This window comes from Callorhinus ursinus, unplaced genomic scaffold, assembly GCF_003265705.2.
Source record: "Callorhinus ursinus isolate GAN/ISIS: 27379988/994484 unplaced genomic scaffold, GSC_fseal_2.0 scaffold99, whole genome shotgun sequence".
NCBI lineage: Eukaryota > Metazoa > Chordata > Mammalia > Carnivora > Otariidae > Callorhinus > Callorhinus ursinus.
This window is the reverse complement of record NW_027397161.1, coordinates 348268-375062: the sequence shown is the minus strand read 5'-3', so window position 1 is coordinate 375062 and position 26795 is coordinate 348268. Positions and strand designations below refer to the sequence as shown.

General features: G+C 47.7%; 1 protein-coding gene and 1 non-coding gene across 4 annotated transcripts in view; one reads left to right on the top strand and one right to left on the bottom strand.

The window, feature by feature from the left end:
* Positions 1 to 26795, bottom strand: part of DNAJB6 (DnaJ heat shock protein family (Hsp40) member B6) — a 70367-nt gene that overhangs the window by 13245 nt on the left and 30327 nt on the right. For all 3 annotated transcript variants that reach the window (XM_025859116.2, XM_073888927.1, XM_073888928.1), the window contains exons 4-8: positions 26612 to 26665; positions 25734 to 25844; positions 15228 to 15359; positions 12884 to 13025; positions 12284 to 12354 (exon numbers count right to left, since the gene is read on the bottom strand). In XM_025859116.2, coding sequence (XP_025714901.1) covers positions 12284 to 12354; positions 12884 to 13025; positions 15228 to 15359; positions 25734 to 25844; positions 26612 to 26665 — 510 coding nt within the window. The remainder of the gene's footprint in view (positions 1 to 12283; positions 12355 to 12883; positions 13026 to 15227; positions 15360 to 25733; positions 25845 to 26611; positions 26666 to 26795) is intronic.
* Positions 6847 to 6949, top strand: LOC112813898 (U6 spliceosomal RNA). The gene has a single exon (XR_003205619.1). It is a non-coding gene; the product is annotated as a U6 spliceosomal RNA (small nuclear RNA).

Sequence of the window (26795 nt, the reverse complement as noted above, 5' to 3'; positions counted from 1 at the left end):
CACTGCCAGGTCAGGGCCGCGCCGCTGGGCGAGAGCGTCTGCGGGGAACTCACCCAAGCAACACCCACCAGCACCTCACGAAGCCACAGGGTGCCTGGGTGCCCGGCGTGACTTACAACTTTCTGAATTAAAACCAGACTGACCACGGCCGCCCCTACCTCATCCCCTACACCCTACGTCACACTTTGGGAAGTCGCAGTTTACTGCTTTTTACGGCCTTTTCCAAAGGTTCAGTACAACTTCACGAATTACTAGACCCTTGCTCTGCTATGGCATTTCCCACTGTTTCAACAATTTGAGTTGACCGCTTCGTATTGTATGAAGGTAATACAAAATACAAATACCTGGAAAAAGTAAGTCACCTCTAGTTCTACAACCCACACAGAATTTACTATCTTGGTGTAATTTCGGCAAGCCTCTTTTCCTGTGTGTGAATTAACTGAACTTTATGTTGCTTACAGGAGTCCGAGGATCTTTTTCATTTGGAAAACTAAACATACCAGCAACAGTCCTGCCCTGCAGCACCAAGTTATGAAATTTAAAAACAAAAACAGGGTCTGCAGTGTCCCAGCCAAAGCACACTGAAATCATTGAGAAGCTATGAAAGGAATGCTCAGCAGCTGCTCCGTGCGCACAGCCGACCCGTCAAATTGCCTCCGTTCTTTCCCCAAATGGAGTCCAGATACAGTGAGTGTACTCTGGCTTGATAATATGCAAATGAAAACAAACTTCCGTAGATAAAAACAGAATCCCTTTTCCCAAATAAGTACAATGCAAGAGGCCTTGGTTGTGGCTGCTGTTCCCCGGCAGGGGCGCTGGCAAGGCGGGGGGGTGCAAAACCCTACTTACTCAAGTCATGAACACCAACACAGTGGGAGATGACACAAACACCCAAAAATGCACCAGTGGTCCATCAGAAGGTTCACTCGAACCTCAGGGCCCGGTCTGTGCCAGGCGCTCCAGACCCACGTGAGACAGGGCTCCTGTTCTCACAGATGCAGTGGAGGACCCACACGCACAGAACACGGTGTCACGGTGAGCTCCACGCCCCCCACCTCGTGCTCAGCAAATCCACAGCATGCAGGGCCAACGGCGAGGGGGCAGTTCTCCCAAGGCGGACAGAACGGGACATGAGAGCACAGGGAGCAGCAGGGACCAGGGTGTTCCTGGGACGCAGGACAGAGTGGCCATGGAGAGGCCTGGGACAGGAACAGGAACACACAGGCACCACACGGACCCTAAAATGTCTCCTAAGCCAACGGGGTCCCTGAGCGGTTTTCAACAGGGCAACGACTCAATTCCAGCCAGCAGTTGGTGGACACGTGACACAGGGACAACATGCAAGCTGGACCGGGAAGGCAGACCGGCTCATTAAGGGAGGCAAGCACTAGTTCTCCAAGTAAGCGGACACAGGGAAAGCACACCCCGGCTGGTTACATGAAGGGAAACCAAGTCACGGTGGGGCCCAAGCCCTGACAGAGAGGGGCTGCAGTGCTAGGAGCGGGTGCGTGGAACCCCAATCTGGGGTGAAGGCCAGGAAGGGGCCACGACAAAGCAGCCTACAAGGAAGCTGGGCCCTGAACCCCAGAGCTGCTGGCTTCCCCACCAGTACTTCAGCTGAAACCAAGGACAGAGCTCCTTCACCTGGTCCCAGGGGGCTGCACCGCGCCTCCCCAGCGTGGCCACCGTACTCGACCACCTCTCCCTCGGCCGGGCCTAGCCTACTGCATGTCTCCCATGGCTGGCAGGCAGGGGTGGGTCTTCAAAGGCTCCTGTGTGGCGTAGACCTAATGGTGTTAGACACAGTACAGCCTGGCAACCTCCTGACAAACACGGGGCCACGGCCACGGCTCAGGATACTTCCTGAAGCAGGAGGGCCTCCCAGGGAAACCAGACACAGCACAGCATCTGGGACGAACTGTGCGGACAGGCTGGGGGGACCGGGCTGGATCCCGCTTACCCCGCAGCACCTGCAGAAAGTGTTACGGCGGCAGTGAGGCCAAGGACGCCTGGAACACGGGGCCATCACATGTCCTGTGGCGTCCGGTTGGCTTGAGCACAACCCTAAGCCAGAAAGAGACAATAGAGGCACGCTAGCTAGGGCTTCATTTTTCTCGTCTGTGACTTTGTATCTGATTTATCTCAAGTCACTGGGCCTCCCTCCCAGGACTGGCACCATCTTGTGACGAGGGATCATGTTTGATGCCCTTACCCATAGCAGGAGGCTGCTGACCCCCCACGTACAACCCAAAGGCCACCGAGGACGGAGGATGATGCACAGGAAGGAAATGGTGTGCAAAGTGGAAGGCCACCAGCGCACAGCCCCCCGCCCAGGCCCCCGAGGTCCCTGCAGCGACCCTGGCGGAGGTCTCGGGGCCACACAGCCCTACCCCAGCTGCAGCAGGGCCTCGAGAGGACAGCATCAGTGTGCGCGTGGGCAGAGGGGAGGCAAATGCCACCTAAACTGTGAATGGAGCCCTTGTGCCCCGAGCAGGCTGGGCTGCTGGGCCTGCTTGCCTGGCCCACGGTCCTTGGTAACCACAGCTCTGAAGCAGGACTTCATGGAGACGGAGAACAGCTGAAGTAATTAACAGTAACGGCAATTAATCTTGAGAAGACGCATCGTAAAGCAGAAGAAACATTCTAGTTCCACAGGTTTGCATATTCATAAAATCTCATTTTTTCTAGTTTCTTCTCAATTACCCCGTCTTCTGTCAAATATTGACATCTGTTAAATCTTTTAAAAACCTATTTCAGATGAAGCAAGGCATGTGCCAAGGAACTGCTGCAGTCGTCTGAATCAGAATCACACACCGGCAGTGACCCGGAGACTGTACTCCCCCCTCCCCTGCCCACGGAAAAGGCACACAGCGCCGGCACACGCTCCTCCAAGTGCACCATCGCGGTGCCAGGGAACCCAAAGCTCAACTCCCGTGTCCACTCATTACCAGCAGTGAACACCACTAACAACATTCCCATGAAATTCTCTTTGAAAGAAAATTTAACAGGGGCGCCTGGGTGGCTCAAGTCAGTTGGGCGGCTGCCTTAGGCTCAAGTCATGACCCCAGGGTCCTGGGATCGAGCCCTGCGTCGGGGTCCCTGCTCGGCAGGGAGTCTCCTTCCCCTCTTCCCATTCCCCCTGCTTGTGTTCCTGCTCTATCTCTGTCTCTGTCAAATAAATAAATAAAAATCTTTAAAAAAAAAAAGAAAAGAAAATTTAACGGAAAACTAGGGGACACATTAAAACTCCGTGAGGACACAGAGAATCGTGCATGTATGTTAGAGCCTTTGTTACAGCACGTTGAAGGCGCCTCTCTCCAGCCGGTCGGCCCCAGACCACGTTGCTCAGACAGCGGACTGCTTCGATTCCACTTCTGACCCTGGTGTGGCCAGTGGGAAGGCACGTGGCTGGTCAATGGAGCTCGCTCTAGTAAGTTAAGGGCCAAGATATTCTCTCTTTAAAAATCCATCCCTAACAAATTTATTCACTGTAAGAGAATCCTGATGAGGGCGCCTGGGTGGCTCAGTCGTTAAGCGTCTGCCTTCGGCTCAGGTCACGGTCTCAGGGTCCTGGGATCGAGCCCCGCGTCGGGCTCCCTGCTCAGCGGGAAGCCTGCTTCTCCCTCTCCCGCTCCCCCTGCTTGTGCTCCCTCTCTCGCTGTCTCTCTGTTAGATAAATAAAATCTTAAAAAAAAAGAATCCTAATGAGCGATCTCAAAAAAAATTCAAAGGCAAATTACTAAGAATTAAATCACATTTCACAGTGGGGAAAGGACAGAATTACCATTCATATGGGAAAATAAAAATTAGACTCCATACTTCACTTGGAAATTGTAGATGGACATTTTAAACATTTTTAGAAGGTAAATAAATAGGGAGAGAAATAACCAAACCAAGAGAAGAAAAAAACCCAGCAGAATGAAGTTCACAGAATCGACTAAGTAAAAACTTGCAGTTTCTGAACCCTTCATCCCAAACAGGTGTTTCTTATCTTCTAGGCCATGTTTTGAATGGCAATAAAAACAACAGCCTTAAAGATCAAAAGAAATGAACGTTTCGTATGTTGAACTCAGAATTTTAAAAACTCCCATTTGTGAACAAAAAGGCTATAAATATTCAAAGTGCAACTAACAAAGAGAATAGGAAGAAAAACGATGAAAATTAAGATACCTGTTAATAGGAAAGTACTAAAAGCTAGTATTTCCAGAAAGAACAGATACAAGGAGAGAAGGAACTCATCACCGAGTGACCGATGCCTCCTGAGCCTCGACGGACAGCCATGCTCCCTGGAAACACAAGGTGCTCAACCGACAAGGAGAAAACGTAAACCAGGGGCGCCTGGGTGGCTCAGTCGTTGAGCGTCTGCCTTCGGCTCAGGTCGTGATCCCAGGGTCCTGGGATCGAGCCCCACATCGGGCTCCCTGCTCCGCGGGAAGCCTGCTTCTCCCTCTCCCACTCCCCCTGCTTGTGTTCTCTCGTGCACGCTGTCTCCGTCAAATATATAAATAAAATCTTTAAAAAAAGAGAGAGAAAACGTAAACCAGGAACAGCAGAAAATTGTGAATGTATCAGTAACTGGAAAACGTACCAAGACTAGAGGACTTCGCAGGCACGGCGCCTCTCCTCGTGGGGGCAAAGCTCACAGAAGGCACCCCAATGGAACAAAGAGCCAGGCTGGACCCTCCTGCACACTCGGGAGCCCCAGGGACTTCAAGTCAGAGAACCCAGCTTCGCCACCCAGCTTTCTCCTTCAACAGAAAGAAAAAGCTGCAGCCAAGCACATAATCCCACAAAGTCAACTCCTAAAACCAGACTACTGAGAACAAGAGGAAAAACCCCTACCATCAGAATTAATGCTTGGGTAAGAAAAAATGGCGGAGGGGGAGGTAGGCGAAAACTAGTAGGGCTTTCTAGCTATAAAAAAGTCGATACTTTTTAAAAGAAAAAGAGTAAGCCAAGGGGCGCCTGGGTGGCTCAGTCGGTTGAGCATCTGACTCTTGGTTTCAGCTCAGGTCACGATCTCAGGGCCCTGGGATCAAGCCCCATGTCAGGCTCCCTGCTCCGCGGGGAGTCCGCTTCTCCCTCTCCCCCGCCCCTCCCTCCTGCTCGTGCTCACTCACTCTCTGCACCTCCCCTCTCTCTCAAATAAATAAAATCCTCTTAAAAAATTCTCTCCCTCTTCCTCTGCCCTTCCCCCGCCTCTAAAAAAATAAAAACAGAGTAAGCCAAAAGTACAGTGAAGCGACTGGATAAAAAGGAATATAAAAACTTACTTTCTCACTCAGGTATACACAACAGCCAGTTAGTAAAGGAAATCAGGTAAGGGTGGGTACCTGCAGCCGACTGTGCCTTTCATTTCGAAGCATTAGGAGCACCCAAGACAGATTTTGAGAACAAGCTGCCCTTCCTGGCAACCACTACAACCGACACAGGGTGATCCCGGCATAAAGCAAGACCAAAAGAACAAAAGGAGAGCGGAGTCCTAAAACAGCTGTATGTCTAACGCAAATGTACAAAAGGAACATGGAAAGGCATGTGGGAGAAAGATGTTTTCAGCACAAATATTCCACGTACATTAAAGAAGCAAAGAGACAAATACGTGTCAACATACAAGAAAATGAGAGAAAACCTGGTTGTGGAAGACGTAGGATATTAAACCAAAGGTCAAACAAAGCCACTTTTCTGGAGAAGATATTAAGACGACCACACAGTAAGTCCAATGAACAGATGACCCCTGCAAAGAGCCATCTCCTCCAGAGCAGGCGAAGCACTAAGACCCCGCCGGGCCAGGAACCGACGGAACCCCGGAACTGGGAGAAACACGTTATGCTGCAGCTAACCCCGACAAACAAGATGCTCCACCCAATTAATTAACCAAAGAAATGTCCAGTTTAGAAATCACCGGGTCTTTACAAGTTATGTGAGGAATCCATTGTTGACAGGAAAGTATTCTTTGTGGAAAGTGATGTCAAGTTTCATGCACACGTGTCAACCCAACTACTCAACTTCTAGGAACCTAATTTGATGTAACTACTCCCACAAGAACAGACTGGGGGTAAAAGCTGCAAACCACTCTGCCCGGGTGCACAAGGGAATCAGGCCAAGGCCACAAGGCACAAAGGGCGGGCGAGCACACGCCACATACCGGGCCAGCCGGCCCTGCCGGGCACTCTGGAACCACCTGGGAATCCAATCCCTGCTTGGCAGATGACTGGCAACAACTCACAGGACTCTGCGGGAACTCTTCCTCATGCCTTCTGGACAGTCCTTCATGCTTTCCCAACACCCCTGAACACATTATCACAGCTCAACAAACTCTGCATGGACCCCTCAAATGGTTCACGAATGAAGGAAAGACAAGGAGAGATGGTAGACAGGACACATGGAGCCCACCGCTCATTCTCTTCCTTCCAGCTCTGGATTTCAGGTTAGTGCCCTGGCATCCTACCAAGCAACCTCAAAGTCTCAGATAAGAGGTTATCTGCTCAGGCTCAGGGTTGATTAGCAGCAATGTTCCTAACATTAGGGGCGGGCAGACTGGCCAGGAAGCCTGGCTTCAACGGGGCCCTTGGCACATCCTCCCTGCCACATCAATGCCAAAGAGGGTCAGCTGACCAAGGGAGCAGCTAAGGAGAAGACAACTGAACATCTTTGTTCTGGTGGTCCAGTTTTCTCCTAGTATCTTTGTTAATGCATGTGTATAAGTATATAGTGCCTATGATACTGTGTATTCATGACATGATGGAACACACCATCAATACTGGGAAATACTGGTACTTAATATCCTCTTAGGGGAAATTTACCTCCTAACGATAGACCGGGAAGTCACTGAAAGAACTGCTCGGGGTGCTCACTTCAGCAGCACACGAACATTGGAAGGATAAAGAGAAGATTAGTATGGCCCCCGCTCAAAGAGGACATGCAAATTCGTGAAGTGTTCCAGAGTCTGACGAACATAGGGGAAGGGAAGGAAAAGACAGACAAAAACAGAGGAGACAAACCGTAAGAGAGTCTTAACTCAGGAACCAACTGAGGGTTGCTGATGGGGAAGGGGGTAGGGGGATGGGGTGGCTGGGTGACGGGCATGAAGCACTGGGTATTACAGAAGACGGATGAATCACTAAATTCCACCCCTGAAACCGTGGGGCGCCTGGGTGGCTCAGTTGTTAAGGGTCTGCCTTCGGCTCAGGTCATGGTCCCAGGGTCCTGGGACTGAGCCCCGCACCGGGCTCCCTGCTCCGCGGGAAGCCTGCTTCTCCCTCCCCACTCCCCCTGCTTGTGTTCCCTCTCTCACTGTGTCTCTGTCAAATAAAACACAAAAACACACACAAAAAAGGAAAAACTGTTTAGGAAAGAAATATAACCACATGACTTGGCACATACATTAAGAATTACACAAACAGGAATGTTGGTGTACTAATACTCAAAACAATCTAACTCTATTATGAAAGAAACAAAATGCAGGCAATGCCTGAGAAACAAGCCTCCCACAGGCTTCAGACTCCACACCACTGCATTTCACCACAGGCGTGTGCAGGGGTGGAGGGACAGCGCCAGGAGCCACACTTTTGCTCAGGCCACCATTCCCACCAGTGTGTCAGGCTGCATCTGGGAAAGACTGAAGTTTAACCAACACGCTACGACCCACCCACCCCCACTGTACCAGCTTGTGCACTCAGTCCGCGCACAGGGCAGGTCACCCCACAGTAAGGTGGTTTTCCCAAAGCACCAGGAGAAAGGAGCCAATCCGACTTCTCCAACATCATCTCCAGCTCCACGGTCCTTCGGCGAGGCTCCCTGCCACTTGCTAAGAAAGGCCTGCGTTCTCCGTTTATCTCCTACCCACGTGTGGAACGCATTCGGGATCAGGAGGCAGTCCCCAGGGGTGCGGTGAGCGTAGGAGCAGGGTGGGGTGCAGAGAAAGGCATGATGATGAGACACACTTTCCCGACACACATCAATCCCAGGTGTAACAAACTGCCGTTTACAAGACTATGGACATTTACTGGACAGGGGTCCAATGAGCGACGAAATGTTGTAAACCCAGATGCACCCGCAAGCCCTCCCAAGCCACACCTGGTCGTTACTTGGCATGAAGAAGCAGGAGACGATGCTCTCCCAGGTGAACAAGGAGGAATGGAGAGGGACAGTCCCCACCACCCTGGGCTTACTCCTCGAGCACCAGCTCAGTGAGTGGTGCCCCCCAAAGGGCCTCTACTCCTGTGACAGTTGCACCCCAGCACAGGTCCTCTGTTTCCTGAATGCTCGGATACGAGGAAAAGGACCGACAGTCCCCAGTAAATGACGCATCCACCCAGTAGTGAGAGTGCCTGGCAACAAAGGGCCAACAGCGAGCTGATGGGCCTCTTGATGCCCACGTCCAGTTCTCCCTAACAAGTGAGACTCCGAAGTCCCAACGAATCCTGGTCTCTGGAAATCCATGATCTCCGTGACTTCTCCATTTCTGACTGATATGGTTAAGAGCTCTTACAACTTTCCCTCCCTTGACCCTCTCAAATGTCAAGATGTAGGAACTAATATAGCCAAAAGTTATCTGGCCTATCGCAGTCCCAACTGTTAATCATACTAATAACCAAGGTCTACATCTAATTAATGCAACTCACTACAGCTCAGTGAGTACAGAATAGCATTCTCACAGCGGATGAAGCAAGAACAGAAAGTCACCCATATGACCAGATTGGGAGAAATACCTAAAAATCAAAGCGGGTGCGGGCGCCTGGGTGGCTCAGTTGGTTAAGCGACTGCCTTCAGCTCAGGTCATGATCCTGGAGTCCCGGGATCGAGTCCCACATCAGGCTCCCTGCTCAGCGGGGAGTCTGCCTCTCCCTCTGACCCTCTTCCCTCTCGTGCTATCTCTCATTCTAATAAAATCTTTAAAAAAAAAAAAAAAAATCAAAGCGGGTGCATTTTATGCTGTACGGACACAGGATATGCAGATGGAGAAGAAAAATGGACATCAACGTTTCTTTAAGGACTTGCATCATTTAATCCCCTGATGCACAAGTACTGACCACAAAAACACCTGAGGTGGTATCAGAATTTTTTTTTTTTTAATATAAGCCATTGGGTCATAAAAGTCAACCCCTCTTGACCACACAGTATCAACTGTTCCAACTTACTAAGCAATTTTAGGCTTGAAAACCTCCAGAAACGGTTACTACTACCTCCATCCTGTTACTGAACATGCTGATGGCTTTTGCCACTACTGAAAGGCAACAGCAGAGACAATAAGACCGATTATAAACTACTGTTCGATTCTCTGAAAATAAAATTTCAAACTAATTACGTAGCGCTTCAAAGAAAAATGAGAAGAGCAGTCCCTGAAGAGGGTAGTGATAGCTAGGATGTAGGTGATCAAGGAGAAATTTTAAACGTTTAGAAGATAATAAACAAATGACAACTGACTAGAAAGATGCCATCTCCTCCCCCCGCCCCCCGCCTCAAGCTTGGCCATTCTGTAAGGAACAGACTTGAGCAGACTAGGTACACGGATTCTAAGAGTAACTTCAGGAAATCTAAAGCTACCTCTACAAGTCTACAATTTGCCCTTGAAAGAACTCCAAAGAAAAAGAGGAAGGACAAATCGGTATTCGTGCAGCCACGAACATCGTCGTCTTCATTATAAAGCTACCGAGTTTCCAAACTCGCATCTGGATCCTCTGGAGCTGTAAAGGAAGCACAATCCATTGGAACTCAATGAGACCAACTGAGGGACCACAGGGATGCAGGGAAAGGAGCAGCCTGACATCCCAAGCGTGTGCTGTCCCGTCTTCTTCAAGGACTGTTAAGGATTTCTGCCCCTAAACAGAGACATGCAGCACACGGCAGGCAGACAGGACACGCAGTGCGTGACAGACGCTGCACATGGGACACGGGCCCGTCAGGGCAGGCGCCCCGATGCCTGTTTCCACAAGGCATCCGAGCCTACAGAATCACAGAAACGCGTAGGGACCAACAAATGACCAGAGCCTGCAATGTCCGCTACGAGCTCTTCTCGCACGTCATTCCTCGTGGGTGCGATGCTGCCAGTGCTGGGAAGATGCCTCACGGCTCCGGGTAAAAGGGACTCCTCAACACCCCCACCCCCAGAACACATTTGTAAAATGAACATTCCTATCAACAACACAAGTGCAGAACGAAGGCCACGTTCCCCCAATGCCAATGAAGAACACTGGACGGGGATGCTCCCCAAGAAATTTCAGCAGAAAGACTCTCTGAAGTCAGAAACCTCCGCCTCTACCCTGCATTGTAAAGGAAGAGTTTACAGCGGGATGTGGACACACGCCCCCCAGAAGGATCCCAAACGGGAGACCCCAGGTCTAGTGCCATGCCTCCCGGGAAGCTCTAACTACGGGAGTAGACAGGACCTCTTGCCCCCCTACGGGAGCATCAACCTGCTCTATCGGGAGATTCGTCCCGCACCTTTAATGACAACTGTAAATTCTACGTCTGTTCAGTTCCAGGTTATCAACTGCAGTTTCTCAATGACAGAGAAATCATCTATCCCAACAACCTAAATGAAAGTGGGCTTTCTAGTGTAAGAATTCTGGTTTGTGAACCTACAACAGGCCTCTCTTCTCCACAGGTCTGAAGGGCTAGGACAGTACATTTCACAGCTTCCCTTAGTTCAACTGTCTTCAAGAACTTGTTTTTACAGTTTCTATGAAATTTTCTACAGTATTGTTTCCAACAAAAACATTTGATTCTGTAAAGACTCTAGAATTTCCACATGCCTTCCAATTGGGCCTGCACAGACAGAAATTTGTCTGTCATGAAGGAACCACCCTAGGTCCTCCTGTCTTTCTGGCAGGACCCTATGCTTACCCAAAACAAAGCTGAGTGGGGTTGTTCAAACGCAAGCCACATCCAGTTTAACATCCCTCTGGCTGGAATTCTAGTCACTGGTGACTGGATCTTCGACGTGATTTTACACGTCGAAAAACAAAAAAGAGCTTTATTTTTGTTCACATCTATGTCACCCCATGACTTTACCATGCATATCACGTCTTTAAATGAGCCGGCATCAAGGGGCGCCTGGGTGGCTCAGTCGTTAAGCGTCTGCCTTCAGCTCAGGTCATGATCCCAGGGTCCTGGGATCGAGCCCCACAGCGGGCTCCCTGCTCCGCGGGAAGCCTGCTTCTCCCTCTCCCACTCCCCCTGCTTGTGTTCCCTCTCTCGCTGTGTCTGTCAAATAAATAAATAAAATCTTTAAATAAATAAAAAAATAAATGAGCCAGGATCAAACGTACCCTAGAAAACTAGAACCTATTTGTAAAGAATGAGACAGTCGTATAGCTATTTCTTCCTTCCTCATAAAAATGTTACCATAGGAGAAGCTTCAATAAATTGCTCATTATGTAACACAAATAGGAAAATAAACACCAACCCTCCAAATATACTGAGAAAAAGGAGTACAGGTCACTCAATATCGGCGTCCACCCTGAGGAACAGAACTCAACAAGAATGAAGGGACATTGGAAGCCCAGGCACAAAATCATACACAGACACAAGAAGGCTACAGGCCCCACTCAGGAAAGAATGCACCAAACACATTCGCATTTATTTTTTTTTTTTTAAGCAAATGACAAAGACCCAGTTTACCAGCTTTACTTTTTTAAACCTAAGCTTAACATTACATATTTAAACAATTGTCAAATCTTACTAAGTTGCCAGCATTCATGCACTAGAAAAACATCCTCAATTTATTATTAAACGAGAAATGTATTACCATTAATGCATTAATATCTCTCACTACTAAATACTGAAAAAACTTGAAATTATTTTTGTGGAAGATTCATCCTGGCAATGTTAACTTCACAGCAGGCTGACTCTACTTGGCTCACGTTTCAAACACAATGGAAAAGCAGGTCCGTGCTGGTGTTAGTGTACGAAAGAGTCACGGCCACCTTGGATTACGTTTAATAAAAAAGCAAAGTGCATACAGAGATTTACAACAATTTTAAGGACAAAAAACAAAAACAAAACAAAACAAAACAAAAACAAACAAAAAAAAAAACACCCCAAACAATGGTCCTATTATGTGGTCCCAACAATAAACTCAAAAGTCTATGACAAATAGGGCTCCGATGAGCTGTGTATAAATACTTTAGATTAGGTACAGTTATACTGAAAGTTGAGTTCGTTTGAAATCTTCAAAAAAAAAAGCGTTCCTGTCAGTCCTCAACGGTGCCCGTTACAGCTAACACGCCTGCCACACGCGTGCGTTGTTACTTGTTATCCAAGCGCAGCAGCTGCTCCTTACCATTTATCGTTAAGGACTTTAACTGGCCATTCTCTTCCACTTCCACTCTTTCTTCACCATTCTCCACAATTCTGAAAGATAAAATGCATTTCAAACCTTTTTTTAAAGTCAATACATGTGAATGTACCTGCCTATTTTAAAAAAGCGTAATTCCCACTCGCATATATGAAATCACTAACCTTGAGGGCTAAAAACACAGGTGAAAGCAACCTGACAATTCTTTAACATGTTTCTTCTGACAGATAAAAGCGGCGTCTCCAACACTGCACAGCTGAACACTGCATAGGTGAAAACCTGTTTACGGGTTTTATCGTTCTAGCAGCGTTCACCAAAGTTACTGCGCGTTACTACGTTATTATACATTTCAAGTGGGGCTCTACATAAAGATTACTTCTACTATGAAAAGTATTAAGCAGCAGTTCAAAAGGGAAAGCTCTAATTCAGACATTAAAAGATCCCACCGCTGCCAGGTTTAACATACAACCTATACATTACACTCGGAGTGTGTGTGCGCGTGTGCACGCTCGCACCCACAAAGGACACGTGGCACCCATGAAACAGTACACCTGCTGACTTAAAAAGTATAAATAACCACCGTACCTCTTTGTAGTGATTTTTCTGCCATTAACCATTTTAGTAGAAGTCGATATAGATTTGAAGCTGCCCATCCCACTACCACCAAATGCCGTGGAAGAGAACGAAGTTAGGCCCCCATGACCTGGTGACGGGAAGGAAGTAAATCCTGTGGGAAAACAGGAAGATTAGGGAGCAATGCGTCAGTACTAATGTAACCCAAGTATGAGTAACAGGAAAACCACAAAGGAACGGATCAAACCAGGAGAGCGGTGCCTGAGCAGAGCGGCCCTGGCACCACGAGGAGGAGGAAGGAGGGCGCGTGCTCCCCCGGAGGCTGGGGAGGAGGGCCCCCACTCCTTGCACCCTATTCCCCGCCCGGGCCCGGCGCTCTGCTGAGCCCGCTGGCAGGCAGCTCACCCTGCAACAAGGGGCCGGCCGGGCCCGCGCGCCACAGAGGAGCGGGACGGCAACAGGCATTGCCACACGGCAAGAGCGGAACGCTCAGCACAGAATGCCGAACCCAACCGCTTACCGCCTCCTTGCAACGCGGCCACGGAGGGTGAAACTCTACTAAAAGGCTCAAGTAATTTTTGGAAAGAATACTGCAAATACTGAGGAAGTATGGACCTGCCTAATTCACTTGTGGAGAACATTCTCAATTATGGCAAGCACACCACCGATGCGAAAATCCCTGATTTCCACAAGTTACACAAAAGCAAACCAGTTCTTTGATACTGGGACTGGTTTTGCTTGTTTCAAAAGCTTATTACTACTTGTCCCACTTTGAAAATATTCCCATTAGAACAAATCCCCATACGCCCTAACCATGACTTTTTACAAGGCTCCTAGAAGTAAGGTCTGCATCCACACCCCCCTCCTAACACATTAGCCACACATTTCTTAAACGAGGTACTACTTTGTTGATGTATTAAATCAGCTTTGACTCTCCCTTAAGCCTGAGCAGTTCTCCTGCAGCACACTGTGCAGTCCCTAACGACAGGGGCTGCCGTACACAGGCCGTCTGCAGCCAAGGCTCAGCGAACCCGCCACTTCCCTCCACGGTGTAGCACAGCACTCAAAGGGAAGAACGCGGAGCTGTATGCTGCAGGCAGCCTTCATAACAAGAACTGCCAATTCCTACCATGTAGCATTTGAAATAATCAGAGAATCAGAAAAAAACAAGAGCTCCTCTGTTAAGAGGAACTATATGAACTTCCAAGAAGAGATCCTAACTCTTCAGGTAAAATATATAATTATATCATGCCACATGCATAATACTCTGGCTAATTAACTCTTTTTTTTTTTTTTTTTAAATTTTTTTTTTAAATGTAATCTCTACACCCAACATGGGACTCAAACTCAACAACCAGAGGATCAGGAGTCACATACTCCACCGACTGAGTCAGCCGGGCGCCCCAGATGAGCTGCTTTTAAACAGCCCACTGGATGCTATGGGGCAGGGCAGTCACAGACGATCACACCCGCCTCGTGCACTCTGTGTGGCCACGGGCACTCACACACGGTGTTCCACCCCACCTTCTGATCCCATCAACCTGGACCCTCCTAGAATACTATTTACTGTTTTTTTAAAGCTGCCAAGGAGGTCTGACAAAAAAGGACTCAGAGAGATCATCCACAAGTGGGTTTTTTCACAATTATTTACCCCAAATCAAGTAACTCCTTTTAACCAGGAATTTCATTAATGTTCACCTTTAATAGTAAGATTAGAGGGGCACCTGGGTGGCTCAGTCGCTCAGGTTGAGCGACTGCCTTCGGCTCAGGTCATGATCCCAGAGTCCTGGGATCGAGTCCCACATCGGGCTCCCTGCTTCTCCCTCTGCCCCTCTTCCCTCTCGTGCTCTCATTCTCTCTCAAATAAATAAATAAAATAAAATAAAAATAAACTACCGAAATTCTTCTGAGCCATTAAAAAAAAAAAGTAAGATTAGAAATGGGTTTTCAGGGTGCCTGGGTGGCTCAGATGGTTAGGCATCTGCCTTCGGCTCAGGTCATGATCCCAGGGTCCTGGGATTGAGTCCCGCATCGAGCTCCCTGCTCCTTGGGAGCCTGCTTCTCCCTCTGCTTCTCTCTCTCTCTCTCCGTCTCTCATGAATAAATAAACAGAATCTTTAAAAAAAAAAAAAAAGAAAGAAAGAAAGAAATGGGTTTTCGAAGAAAATATTCTTGGGAAGATTAGGAGGGAAAATATAGGTTACCAAGTACAGATTTTCTACACATGAAAACTACTGGCAAATCTACAAACTATTCTAACCCCAAAGAATATACACTCTTCAAACTGCTCACTGAAACTGTTAATCAGCACTGATGTCTGTTCACAGATTGGACATGAAATCGAAGGATTTAATACCTGTATCGAAAGAAGAAAACCCTCCTCCAAAAGACGGAAATCCACTGAAGGCAGAGAAAAACGACCCTGTGCCTCGGTTCCTGCTTCCACGGGGGCCTCTTCGACTCCCAAAAAAGTCCTCAAATGGGTCTTCTAAAAACAAACAGATGTAGTTTGTAAAGTCTTTATTCAAGCTTATTCTTTTCATGGGAGAGCTGCGATAAAGGGAAAATGGGTTAACACCTTGTAACACACTATTCCATCAGAAGACAAAACTTATCAAGAAGTTTTAACAAAGCTTATCTACACAGCAACCAAAGTTCATCTAATGACCAGCAACTTTACTTACTCGTCTAACTACAGCTAGAATACATTAAGGAATAAATAACCAGACTTGACCCAATCACTCTATATAACAAATACAAAATTCGGGGATCACTTATGTGCGCTTCAAACTCAGACAGGGAGCTGGGTTTTTTTTTTTTTCTTTTTGCTGTCAAGATCTTATTTAAATTCAAGTTAGCACATATACAGTGTACTATCAGTGTCAGAGGCAAATTCAGTGAATCATCACTTTCGTATAACACCCAGTGCTCATCACACATCCCATGCCCTCCTTAATGCCCAACACCCTGTTACCCCATCCCCCACCCCACCCCCCAGCAACCCTCAGTTTGTTCCCTGGAGTTAAAGAGTCTCATAGGGAGTTCTTTTGAGAGTGTGCCTGCGTGCACTGAGTGGCAGGAGGGGCAGAGGGAGAGGCACACTCCTCGCTGAGCAGGGAGGCCGGCATCAGGACCGGAGCCGATGGCAGTCATTTAACTGAGCCACCCAGGCGCTCTTAGGGAGCTGTTTTAATATGGCCTCTTGAGTCCAAGTAGCAGGCACTGTCCCTGCTGCCACCACTAGAACGATTAAGGGGACTTCACACTCAGGTAACTGTAATCCAGGGAACCTGGGCTACCTCACCCAACATTAATTAAGAAATAAGAACAAAAATGGATTATTCTAACATTTATTTGCATAACACATAGAGAATGGTGTAACGAGTGAGGCAAAACAGCTGTTGATTCTGGGCCACAGGGTTTAAGAATTCCCTTTACTTTTCTATAAGCAAAAAAAATTTAGAAAGGATTAGTCAAAGTCAAACCTGAATAAATGTTAATTGGCAGACATTAACAACGTGCTCTATTTTAACAGAAAATTACTGATACAGATAGCCACAGTATTCCTATTAGACATACCAAATGCTCCTGAAAATAAAAATAAGATTAGCCCTGATTTTTGTTGGTTATCAGTCAGTGGGGCACTTACTAAAAACATAGGAATTATACAAACTTTTTAAAAAATACACTGCGGTTCTGTGAATTAATCAGTGTTATTTTTTTTTCCAGGAAAATAAAGGAGCTCAAGGAATCTTGATGAACGGTAAGAAAAAAATGCATGACAAGAGAAACAAACTACAGAACCAGGATGGTGTATTCGGTACGACCGGGCAAGAGTGACCAAAGCAGGGGAGTTCACGACACAACTCAAGTGCACAGACACACGTGATCTTCGTGGTGAACTCTGCCATGATCCTCAGAGACACATGGAGGACCCGCGAGTTGAGAGCAGATGGCCAGGCAAGGCTAAGAAGCTCAAATTAGGGCCAAGTAAAGAGCGCAGGCACATTCTTGGCCTCTTTGAGCTGTTCTCAGTGAAAATCAGCTAGTCTCCCTTATCTAATGCTACATGCAGGAAGACGGGCCTGAAGGACACATTGAGAGTCACTGGTTACTGGTGCCCTCCTGAAAGCTCTAGAAAGGACAAGGTGCGAGAGGAAGGAGGAAGGTCTACGTGCAATCCCAGTGCGGAGACATGGCCCCACTGGCCCCCGAGGAGCCAATCCGAGGGTCACAGAGGGTATTGGGTTAGAACTGCTAACTGCTGGCAAGTCAAACCCCAGACTGCTGGCGTTGCAACTTCACGCTGACTTTCCACAGTAAACACTGCCCTTCACAAAATAATTCTTAGGAAAATCATTTATAACCTATTACTTTGTAAATGGGGCTGGGCTTACAGTCCACTGTAACAAAGTATAAATGGAAGTTCATCTTATCTAAAGCTAGTTAACACTTTGTGAACTTCTCCAGAGACTCACCCTATTCAAATAAAACGAGCCTACACACCTGTGACACCGAATTTTGTCAGAGCCACCCTGATGTCCACCACTCACGTGAAGAAACAGAAACATTACAAATGCAATTTAAAATTTACTGTGCAACTTCTGACTCTCCCCTAAGTTATCAAAAAGATTTTACATGGCCTGCTTTACACTTTCAGGAATCCCTAATCCATGTTGTTCTGCACCTGAGACTTCATTTACACTGAATCCTACCGTGTTTGTTCTTCTAACGTGCTTACTAACTTCTTGAGGTTCACACGGCAATCAAATCCTTAGCGCTGTTCACAAGCTTGAGAGCGAGATCCAGGGGCCATATGGTACCACCATCAAATACACAGACTCAAATGCTCACACTCTAGGCTAAATGAAGACTTGCATAATTATACAATTCCATTCTTTAGAAGCTCCTTCGAAAGCTGGTTTAGAAGTAGGAGTAAGGCCAGTGGATTTTCAGTTTATATTTTCTGGTATTTTTCTAAAACCTCCTTTATCTTATTTTTTGCTGTTGATATTGCACAGCCTAAATGCTTTTCTACAATTGGGGTAGTTATTTTACTCACTGAACTTTACATTACATAATTTCAAAATTAAAGTTACAAAAGTTTAACCCTGAAAATGTAAAGTCTCATAAGTTACATCGGTCATGGTGACACAAACACATTGTTTTTAATATCATGCTTATGCTGTTAAAAGCTGCCACTGTAAAATTAGACAAATCTTTATTAAGAGCTTATCACTGGCTATTGCTGGTTTGTACCCTTTCACAAAAAGCAGTTAAGGACTGTGTACCGTGACCTTTCAAAATCCTCATGCCCCAAACTAAGTGCAATCAATTTTTAAAAACTCTTCAACCCAGCATTTCTACTTCAGGGAAATCACTCATCTCAAACATGGAAATACTACACTGCACGAAGAGAATTCAAAGAATTATATACTGAAAATTGAAAATAACCAAACTTTCCAAAAGAGGAGGTAAATAGCATTTTAAATGCACATTTTAAATGAGCATTAAGTTTAGACTTTAGAAAAAGGCAGAAGAGAACATTTAGGTAACACATTACAACAGGTGAAAAATGTTAACAGTGGATTTTTTTTAAGATTTTATCTATTTATTTGACAGAGAGAGACACAGCGAGAGAGGGAACACAAGCAGGGGGAGTGGGAGAGGGAGAAGCAGGCTCTCCGCCGAGCAGGGAGCCCGACGCGGGGCTCGATCCCAGGACCCTGGGACCATGACCTGAGCCGAAGGCAGACGCCCAACGACTGAGCCACCCAGGCGCCCCTAACAGTGGATTTTTAATTGGTAGCAAGACAAATGCTGATTATCCCCTTTATCTCATTTATATTTCCCAAATTCTTGAGTATGCATCATTTTTGAGAATATAAAGGATATTTTATTTGTATTTTAGAAATAAAATTGTAATAAGACAATGTAACATAGCCAAACATGCTACCAAGTACGGTTTTACTTTCAGCCCAGTGGGCATACAAACCACAGCCAGCTGTGTCTGCTCAAGGCTGAGGAAATGGGGAGCGTGCACAGGAGGAACAGACCCCTGAACAATCGGGCTTAGAGGCCCTGACCCCTCACAATCACAAATCTGGGTTTAATTTTTGACTCTCCGAATGCTTAACTGCTCATAGCCTACGGCTGACAGGACGCCTCACCTAGAACACAGGTGATTCACGTATTTTGTATGTTGTAGACATTATATTCTGTATTCCTTCAATAACGTAAGCTAGAGAAAACCAAATGTTAAGAAAATCATAAAACACATTTACAATACTGTAATCCCCCCCCCCAAAAAAACCACCTACAAAGGTGGAGCAGCACAGTATTCAAGGGCCCACTGTACTCCCATCAGCTGCGACCACGCGTGACTCCCTAAGAAGGTGCCCCATGAGGGCCCCCGTATTTTGTTAGAGGTCCGCGAGCGTGTTTTAACACATGAACATCTTGCTCTCCGCCTCTCCGACCCCCTTACCATGTAGCCTGAGACACACACTTTTTATCACAGAATTTCAGGACTTCGCCTCCCCATCAAGGAGAAACGTTAGTGCATTTTCGGGCATACACAGGATGCTATTCTCACGTCAGGGAAGATGATGACTGCGCGATTATCTTTATTTGGAGATTAAGTGTAGTAACTTCAGGAGAGTGTGGGTATCCAAGTGACAGAGGGTGGGCCTGTGCTGGTGAATTTCACATGGCAACTTCAAGGGGCCCCAGGGTGCTCAGGTATTTGGTCAATTACTATTCTGGGTGTGTCTCTGAGGGTGTTTTGGATGAGATTAACATTTAGATCAGTAGCCTGAGTGGCTGGCCTCATCCAATCCGTCCGAAGGGCTGAAGAGAACAAAGACCACCCTCCCCCAAGTAAGAGAATTCTCCAGCCTGATGGGTATTCAACTGGAACACTGGCTCTTCCAGCCTGACGGCCTTTGGACTCCAATCCAGACAGCAGCTCTGCAAATTTTGAACTTGTCAGTCTCCATAATCGACTGAGCCAACTCCTTATAGTGAACTTCCTCAGATATGGATATATAATCAGAAACAGAAATATGTAAATGTAGACCGCGTTGCTTCTCTCTGGAGAAATGGAGTACAGATTTCAAAAAATAAAACCAGTATTCTCTATCATTTATTTTACAAGGATGTTTAGGCAGAGGAGATACGAAGGCAACCTGGAACAGACACAGGTCTGGAGTGTAAGCCAACACAGTCACATAAGGGCTTGAGGCGCTGAGCCCTGGATGTACTGCACACCTCCTCCACCTCAGAGATGATCCTGTTAGTCTCTCAGAAAGAGGAAAATGAATCCTTGACGGGATCAGTGATATTAGCAAGATACTCATCAAGAGCAAAGTAACAAGGTCAAACTTAGGACAAAAAGTACATTTAACTGAATGTTGTGGAATAATTTAGCACAAACCCACCATAACAAATGCTTACGTGCATGCACACATACAGCCTTAAGGAAAAAAGAAGTATTGTGAAATATGTTTTAAGCCATAAATTTTAAGTTTTACCAAAATTCAGTATCTGATAGATAACCACAAAACAAATTTGGAGGAACAGATCAAATAACTCCTCTAACTCCACACCAAACTCAAGCACAGGAACAAAACTAAATCCACCATGATTAGTACTGCTCCTACCCCACCATCCTGAAGTACACACTTCAGGAAGAACAAATCCCAACCAAGGAAGAAGAGGCTTTAAAATGGCAGGAGGCACCAGCTACTCTTTTCCCCAGGGCCTCACACTATGAACTCCCCAGCCACAGAGAAAAATTGCGGGGAACAGAACAAAACAAAATCTGAACGCAGCACGGGCATTTCAAATAAAGAGTGTTGCCTGTTCAACTTCCCTACACTCTCCCACAGCTGCGGCCACAGAACATCTTCCCCAGATTCCCAGGAAGGAAGTGGTCCCCTCAACTACACTACAGAGTCCAAAATTCCACGTGGAAGACATGAGGAGCCAAAACTACAAGAGACTCTGGAAACTGACCCAAGCAAGGCCCACAACTACACTAGAAGTTTAAGAACCAACAGAACCAACAGAAGTCAAGGCACTGGCTTCACCTGGAAAACTGAAACTGCACACAGAGGGCCCTGGCTGTCTGGGTGATTCAGACCCGGCATGCAGACCCTCACTACGGGGTGCCCCATCTGCGGTGGGTTGGCCAGCACTGCTGTTCTCCTGGCCCAGAAACAGTTCTCAGAACCACCTTCTCCAGGAACCAGCCATTTCCTCTCCCTGCTGGGGGTGCAGCTGAGGGACCGGACTGACAGGAACCAGTCTGAATCACTCGCAGGCACAAACTCAAGAACCGAAAAGCTGGCGTCACCAGCATGGCAGCTACCCACTCGCCAGCCTACCTTCAAATGAAAATGGGACTATTTCCACCCTCCAAGAACAAGAGTTCTCAAATGAGCACAGAACGATACATTTTGTTATGTTCTCCAAGAAAATCTTACCAGGGCACTAAGCCTCCTCCAAGATGAACAAGTGGAGAAGCCAGAGGGGCAGCAATACTGCCCCCCCCAACTCATTCAGGACCACGGGCTCTGTGGTCGCTGTACAAGTTGCATGAAGACCATCTTTAGCTACTACGGCTGGAAACCGGTCTAACACGCTCCGTATCTATGTGGATTTTTAAGTCTTATTCCCTGCCTTCTTTCAACTTATGCGTGTACAGGGATGCCCTAAGGAATTCGGGAGGGCACCCGTGCCTCCAAACTCCGACTTCGGGTTTCTTATGGCACACCTCACCTTCAAGGCTTCCCCTTCTTTCTCCGTCCAAAACGGGCTGCTTCTCAAGTGGGCAGACAACTCTTTAGGGAAAACGACTTTACAGGATGGACTGTGGCCCTCCGAAATGATGTGGAATCCCGAAGCCCCAGGCCCGAGTGTGACCTCATTTGGAAGGAAACAGACTCTTTGCTGAGGACGGAGTTAAGAGGAGCTCGGTAAGGTGGGTCTGAATCCAGGAGCAGTAGTGTCTCTATGAGGGAAAATCTGGACAAGGGACGAGCAGAGGCAGCACGACATGCAGACACACAAGGACCACCTGAGACCGCCAGCCCAGCAGAGGCCTGGAAGAGCTGTTCCCTCCCAGAACCGGGTTCCAGGACCGAGAGGCATCAGTTCCTGCTGTCAGCCCCCAGGCCTGTGGAGCCGTTGCGGGCCCCCCCCCCCAGGACACCCAGTGGGCCTGAAAGCGGCGGTTTCTACCTCTGCGTGCCCGCCAGCCTGCAGGAGCTACCCCGCCTCTCCTCCTGGGGTTCCACCCCTGGTCTCCTCCGCTCCCGCCAGGTCGGCTGGGCTGTCTGAGCAAGGACTGTCTCAGGCACTTAGTCAGTAAGGCACAAACATTTTATTCTGGACGCGCTTCCCGTCGGCTAGCCCCGGCTCACCGCCTTACGGGCAGCCCCTCCAGCTCAGGGCCGCTGTCCTCACTCAGCAGCTCCTCGCACTCCTCGCTGAGCTCCTCCACCTCCCCCGGACTCGTCTCATCCTCACTGGACACAAACTCCAGCTCCTCACTCAGAACCTCGCCCTGGCCCCGGCTACAGCCTTCGCTCGGCTCATCTTCACTATAGACATCAAGCTCCTCGCTAGATATCACATCCAAAACCCCGCTGTTCTCTTCACTCTGGCCGTCTTCTGCCGAGTCCTCAAACCCGGGCTCCAACTCCTCACTCGCCACCTCCTCGAACCCTGGGAGAGCAAAATGATGGGCTCACTACATTAAACTTAGATCTGGTTCAACAGTTAGCTATTACCCTCCTCAACAACACTCCACTTCCCTCCAAAAGCCCGATTTCCCTGAGCGGACAGGCCGAATCTGTTGTCCACCACCACGGCACGTCTTTCATAGACAAGCCTTACAGGACTGATGCCATCCTGAAGGGAAAACGGGCTGAACTGAGTAGGTTTTCAAGTTTGGCTCTTACTTTCTAACATGAGAAGTAAATAAAAATGTTAAGTTATACCCAGACAATTCTTCCAAACGCTATCCCTGCTGGGCCTCTAGCGACTACAAGATACTAGTATTAGTTACTTGTCCATCTTAGAATGCTGAGTAATGGTGTCCTGTAAAAGTCAACAATGAACAGATCACCCTAACTCAAATTAGTGCAATCCCTTCCAATTCACGTTTGTCATTTTGGCATGCTCAGTATTTGGGAAAGGATTTAAACAAAATCAGGTGCCTGCAAAAGTATGACTTGCACCCTTGACTTCAGGACCAGGGTTCTGAGCAGGTTCTGGAATCCATGTGACTGCTGGCGGGGGGGGGGGGGGGGGGGGGAGGTTTGTGGTCACAGGGCTTCAGCATCAGCAAGGCCCCAGGCCCAAGCGCTCTACCACCACCTGATAATCCTCACTGATGGGTCCTGGGGCATAGATCTGCATACAGTCCAACACCCTTCACACCTCAATCCTTCCCAGTGGCTCGCTCACTAGCTCTTTGAAGTTTTGTCCCCTTTCGTTTTGGGAGTCAGACATGGAATTTTATATTCTGATACTCGCAAAGTGCAGTTCAGAATGTCTTAGATTTCTGACCTACTTTTCTTAGAAGGTATAACAGGAGAGGAGGCAAAAAAAAGTGTGAAAAATTTAGACTAAAAATTATGTGCTACTACAAATGGACATCACAACAGGGCTGAGTAAGAAGGATGCAGATGCTGGTTACCATCAACGAAACGACTGCCAGATTAGAAAGCCCCAGCCCTGCATGAAGATCCAGACTACACGTACCCCCAGCAGGCTGTACCATTACTTCATACATGTAGTAGCCGCAGAGAAGCTTCTTTTCCTGTGTGTAAATCCTTACAGCCTGAAAATGGAAGTCACCTAGAACACCTACAAGAATGGATTGAATAAATATCACTGCCACACCAATCATGGGAAACATAAAGGAAATGCTTATTCTTAAAACCTGAGCATCTCAGCATCTAAAACCGAGGGCCCAGAGTCTAGAATTACTGTAGACTAGTTATCTCTTAAACAGTCCAAAAGAAGAAATTGCCACCAAAATGTGCCTCATGTCCACAACGTCAGTGAACTACACGTGTACATAAAGACTTCTGTATATACACATATCTCACAATTTACGATATGAAAGTCAAGAGGTTTAAATAGCTTATAGTGGGTAAAAAACTGTAATCACTTTCTCATTTACACCCCATTATAATCTCTACACCTTCTTCACTCTAGAAAGAACTGCTCAGTGAAAATCATTCCTATTGGGGAAGCTTGGCCTGTCCAACTATTTTCCCAGGGAAAACAAAATCTGACTACAATTCAATCACTAACGGACTCTTCCCCAAGACAAATCATGAAGATAGAAAGCATGCTGGGCCTCAGGCTTAGAGGTCAGCCTGCTTTACCACCACCAACCCCCCGCACCCCGTGATGTGCGCCAGAACCGAAACCCTCGGTGGCAGAAGATCCTCACTTGGCCACCAGGATGATTCACCCAACACTGCCCTGCTCCCCCAGAACAACCCATGTGCAGTTCGCTAAAGGTTGTAATGAGACACAAAACTAAATTTTAACACAGGGAAGACCATGAAATTCTTTGTATTTTCTTATGGTGAGATCTGTTACATACACAAAAGCCAATTAATAAAGAACGAACATACGTATCTTACATATTACCGGGAAGCCTTCCTGATCCATACTCTGCTTATGATAGCATTACTAAAGCTAAAGTCTTTGAAAGACCAATCTCCTCTTCACCCCTAACTTAGTCTCACTATAACAACTGTGGATGAAAAAGCTAATCTATGCTGATATATACTGTACTACTACCCACCACCCTCCATCAGCTACTCTCTTCAAGTCAAGCCATACCATAGTAAAAAAATAAGGAAAATCTCTCTGAATCTCCATCTGAAATAAACTAAAGGGCCACACCATTTAAAAGGCCCCAATACCTACCAGACATGGCAGCGAGTTACTTTTCTTCATGCCTAGGATGGGCAAGGGTCCATTGGTTTCTCCTCCGTTATGTGGAGACAGAATATCTCTTCTGGTCCCCCCGTGGAGGGGAGCAGGTGGTGGTCGGGCTCTCCGACGAGGCTCCAGGCCACAAAGGATGGAAGCAAAGGCTGGGGACCCCACAGTGAGCCAACACAGAAATGGCTGCGGCCCCCGAGTTTCCCAGCACCCGGGGCAGCTCTGCAGCCGCAGCAAAAGAGCCTCTCAGCAGGCGACACACACCCACTCCCCACCCCACCTGTGTCGGTGACACACAGGAACACCTGGCCCCAGGCGTCAGGGCTAAGGTGCAGCTGATGGGAAAATCCATTCTGCGGAACACAGCAGCTGGAACGGTCTCCTTTAGTAAAAACTACTCTCAGCCATGAGTATCAGCACTGCCTTGCTCTAGAGATGTCCTTTCTTTTCACCCACTGTGAACTCAACAGTCACAATGCCCCCAGTTAGAGAAACAGGCACAGGTTTATAGAGCCAATGTCCTCTGAACAAGATCTGCTACAATGCCCAGTGTGTACCCAGAACAATTCGGGGAAAATTCACATAGAACTCCATGCTCAAAAGCCAGCAGCACCCGCAAGCCCCCAGCACCTGCATCCTTACCACTGAGAGGAAGAAACGATATTAATTAGGGCCATACGTAATAAAGACAACGAATACGTTCAAACCTTTATTATTTTCATGTGCACAGCGTCCACTCAGAAACCGCTGCCAGAGAGGAAGAAAACTGACTTTAGAACCCCTACGCTGCTTAAACAAAGCCAAACAACAGGGTGCCATGGTGATGGAACAGAAAAGGATGCCTATTCTCAGCAGAGTCATGGTCATGCCAACAGAACAATGAACTTACCGAAGAAGTCGAATGAAAACGGGTCCCTTCCACCAAAAAATTCCCTGAAGACTTCATCTGGGTTACGGAATGTGAAGCCAAACTCATACCGAGGGTCAAAATGAATTCCACCTATGTAATACAATAGAGCTTTTAGTTTTTGAATTCTTGCGTTTAGGAGGCAATGACTTATCTACAGAACATCCTATATATCAGGACCTAAATAAAAAAGAAAACGGCTCATACAGCCATGGCTCTGTTTCGCAGCCCGTGGCTGGTGGGGCGACTCCAGCGCGGGCTTCGCACTCCTGAGGGTCCCAGCGGCGTGGTCCCCAGCACTCGCTCGCCATCGCTACACCAACCATCCACACACAGGAAACCATTTTCTGTCGTGAAGGATCGTGTACACCAAGCGAGGAAACATTCGCTGGCGCTGGTCACCGGGTCGGGTCTGTGCCTAGGCTGCAGCAGTGATATCCCAGCGCCCGCCAAGGGGCTGAGCAGGCGGCGGGCGGTCATGGGGCCTTCTCGTCAAGCTCACATACCCATGTGGGGCCACTCAGGTGTGTGGGCACCGTCTGTTCTCTGAGCCCTGTGGATACTCTGAGCCAGGCTGAGGTGCTGCTCTGGGAGCACGAGCTCCCGGCGTGTCAGAGCAGGGGCGTAGTGGGCTCCGCATCTACCGACAGTGCACCCACGCACACCGTCGTCGTCTAACGTGACGCGCTCAAGGTGGGCCACCTCACCTTCCCCTCCCAATCCAGCCCCTTTCCAGGCTGCACCTGTTTCTGAGACACGCCCCGGTCCAAGAAAACTGACAAGTGCAGCCCCTGTCGAGACCTCCCGCGGCCCAACGGGCCCCCTTGCTCACTGCCAAGAGAAAGCCCACATTTACGTACCTCCGCCATTTAACCCTTCTTTGCCGTATCTGTCATACATGTCCCGTTTTTTGGCTGTAAATTTAAAAAGGAGAGTCAGTAAAGAACAAGTTCTTTTCCCCCTCAAAATTCACCTAAGTATTTCCAAATTGTAAACCAAGGAACCAATGCAGTTTTCAAGGTTTCAGTTACTTTTTTTTTTTTT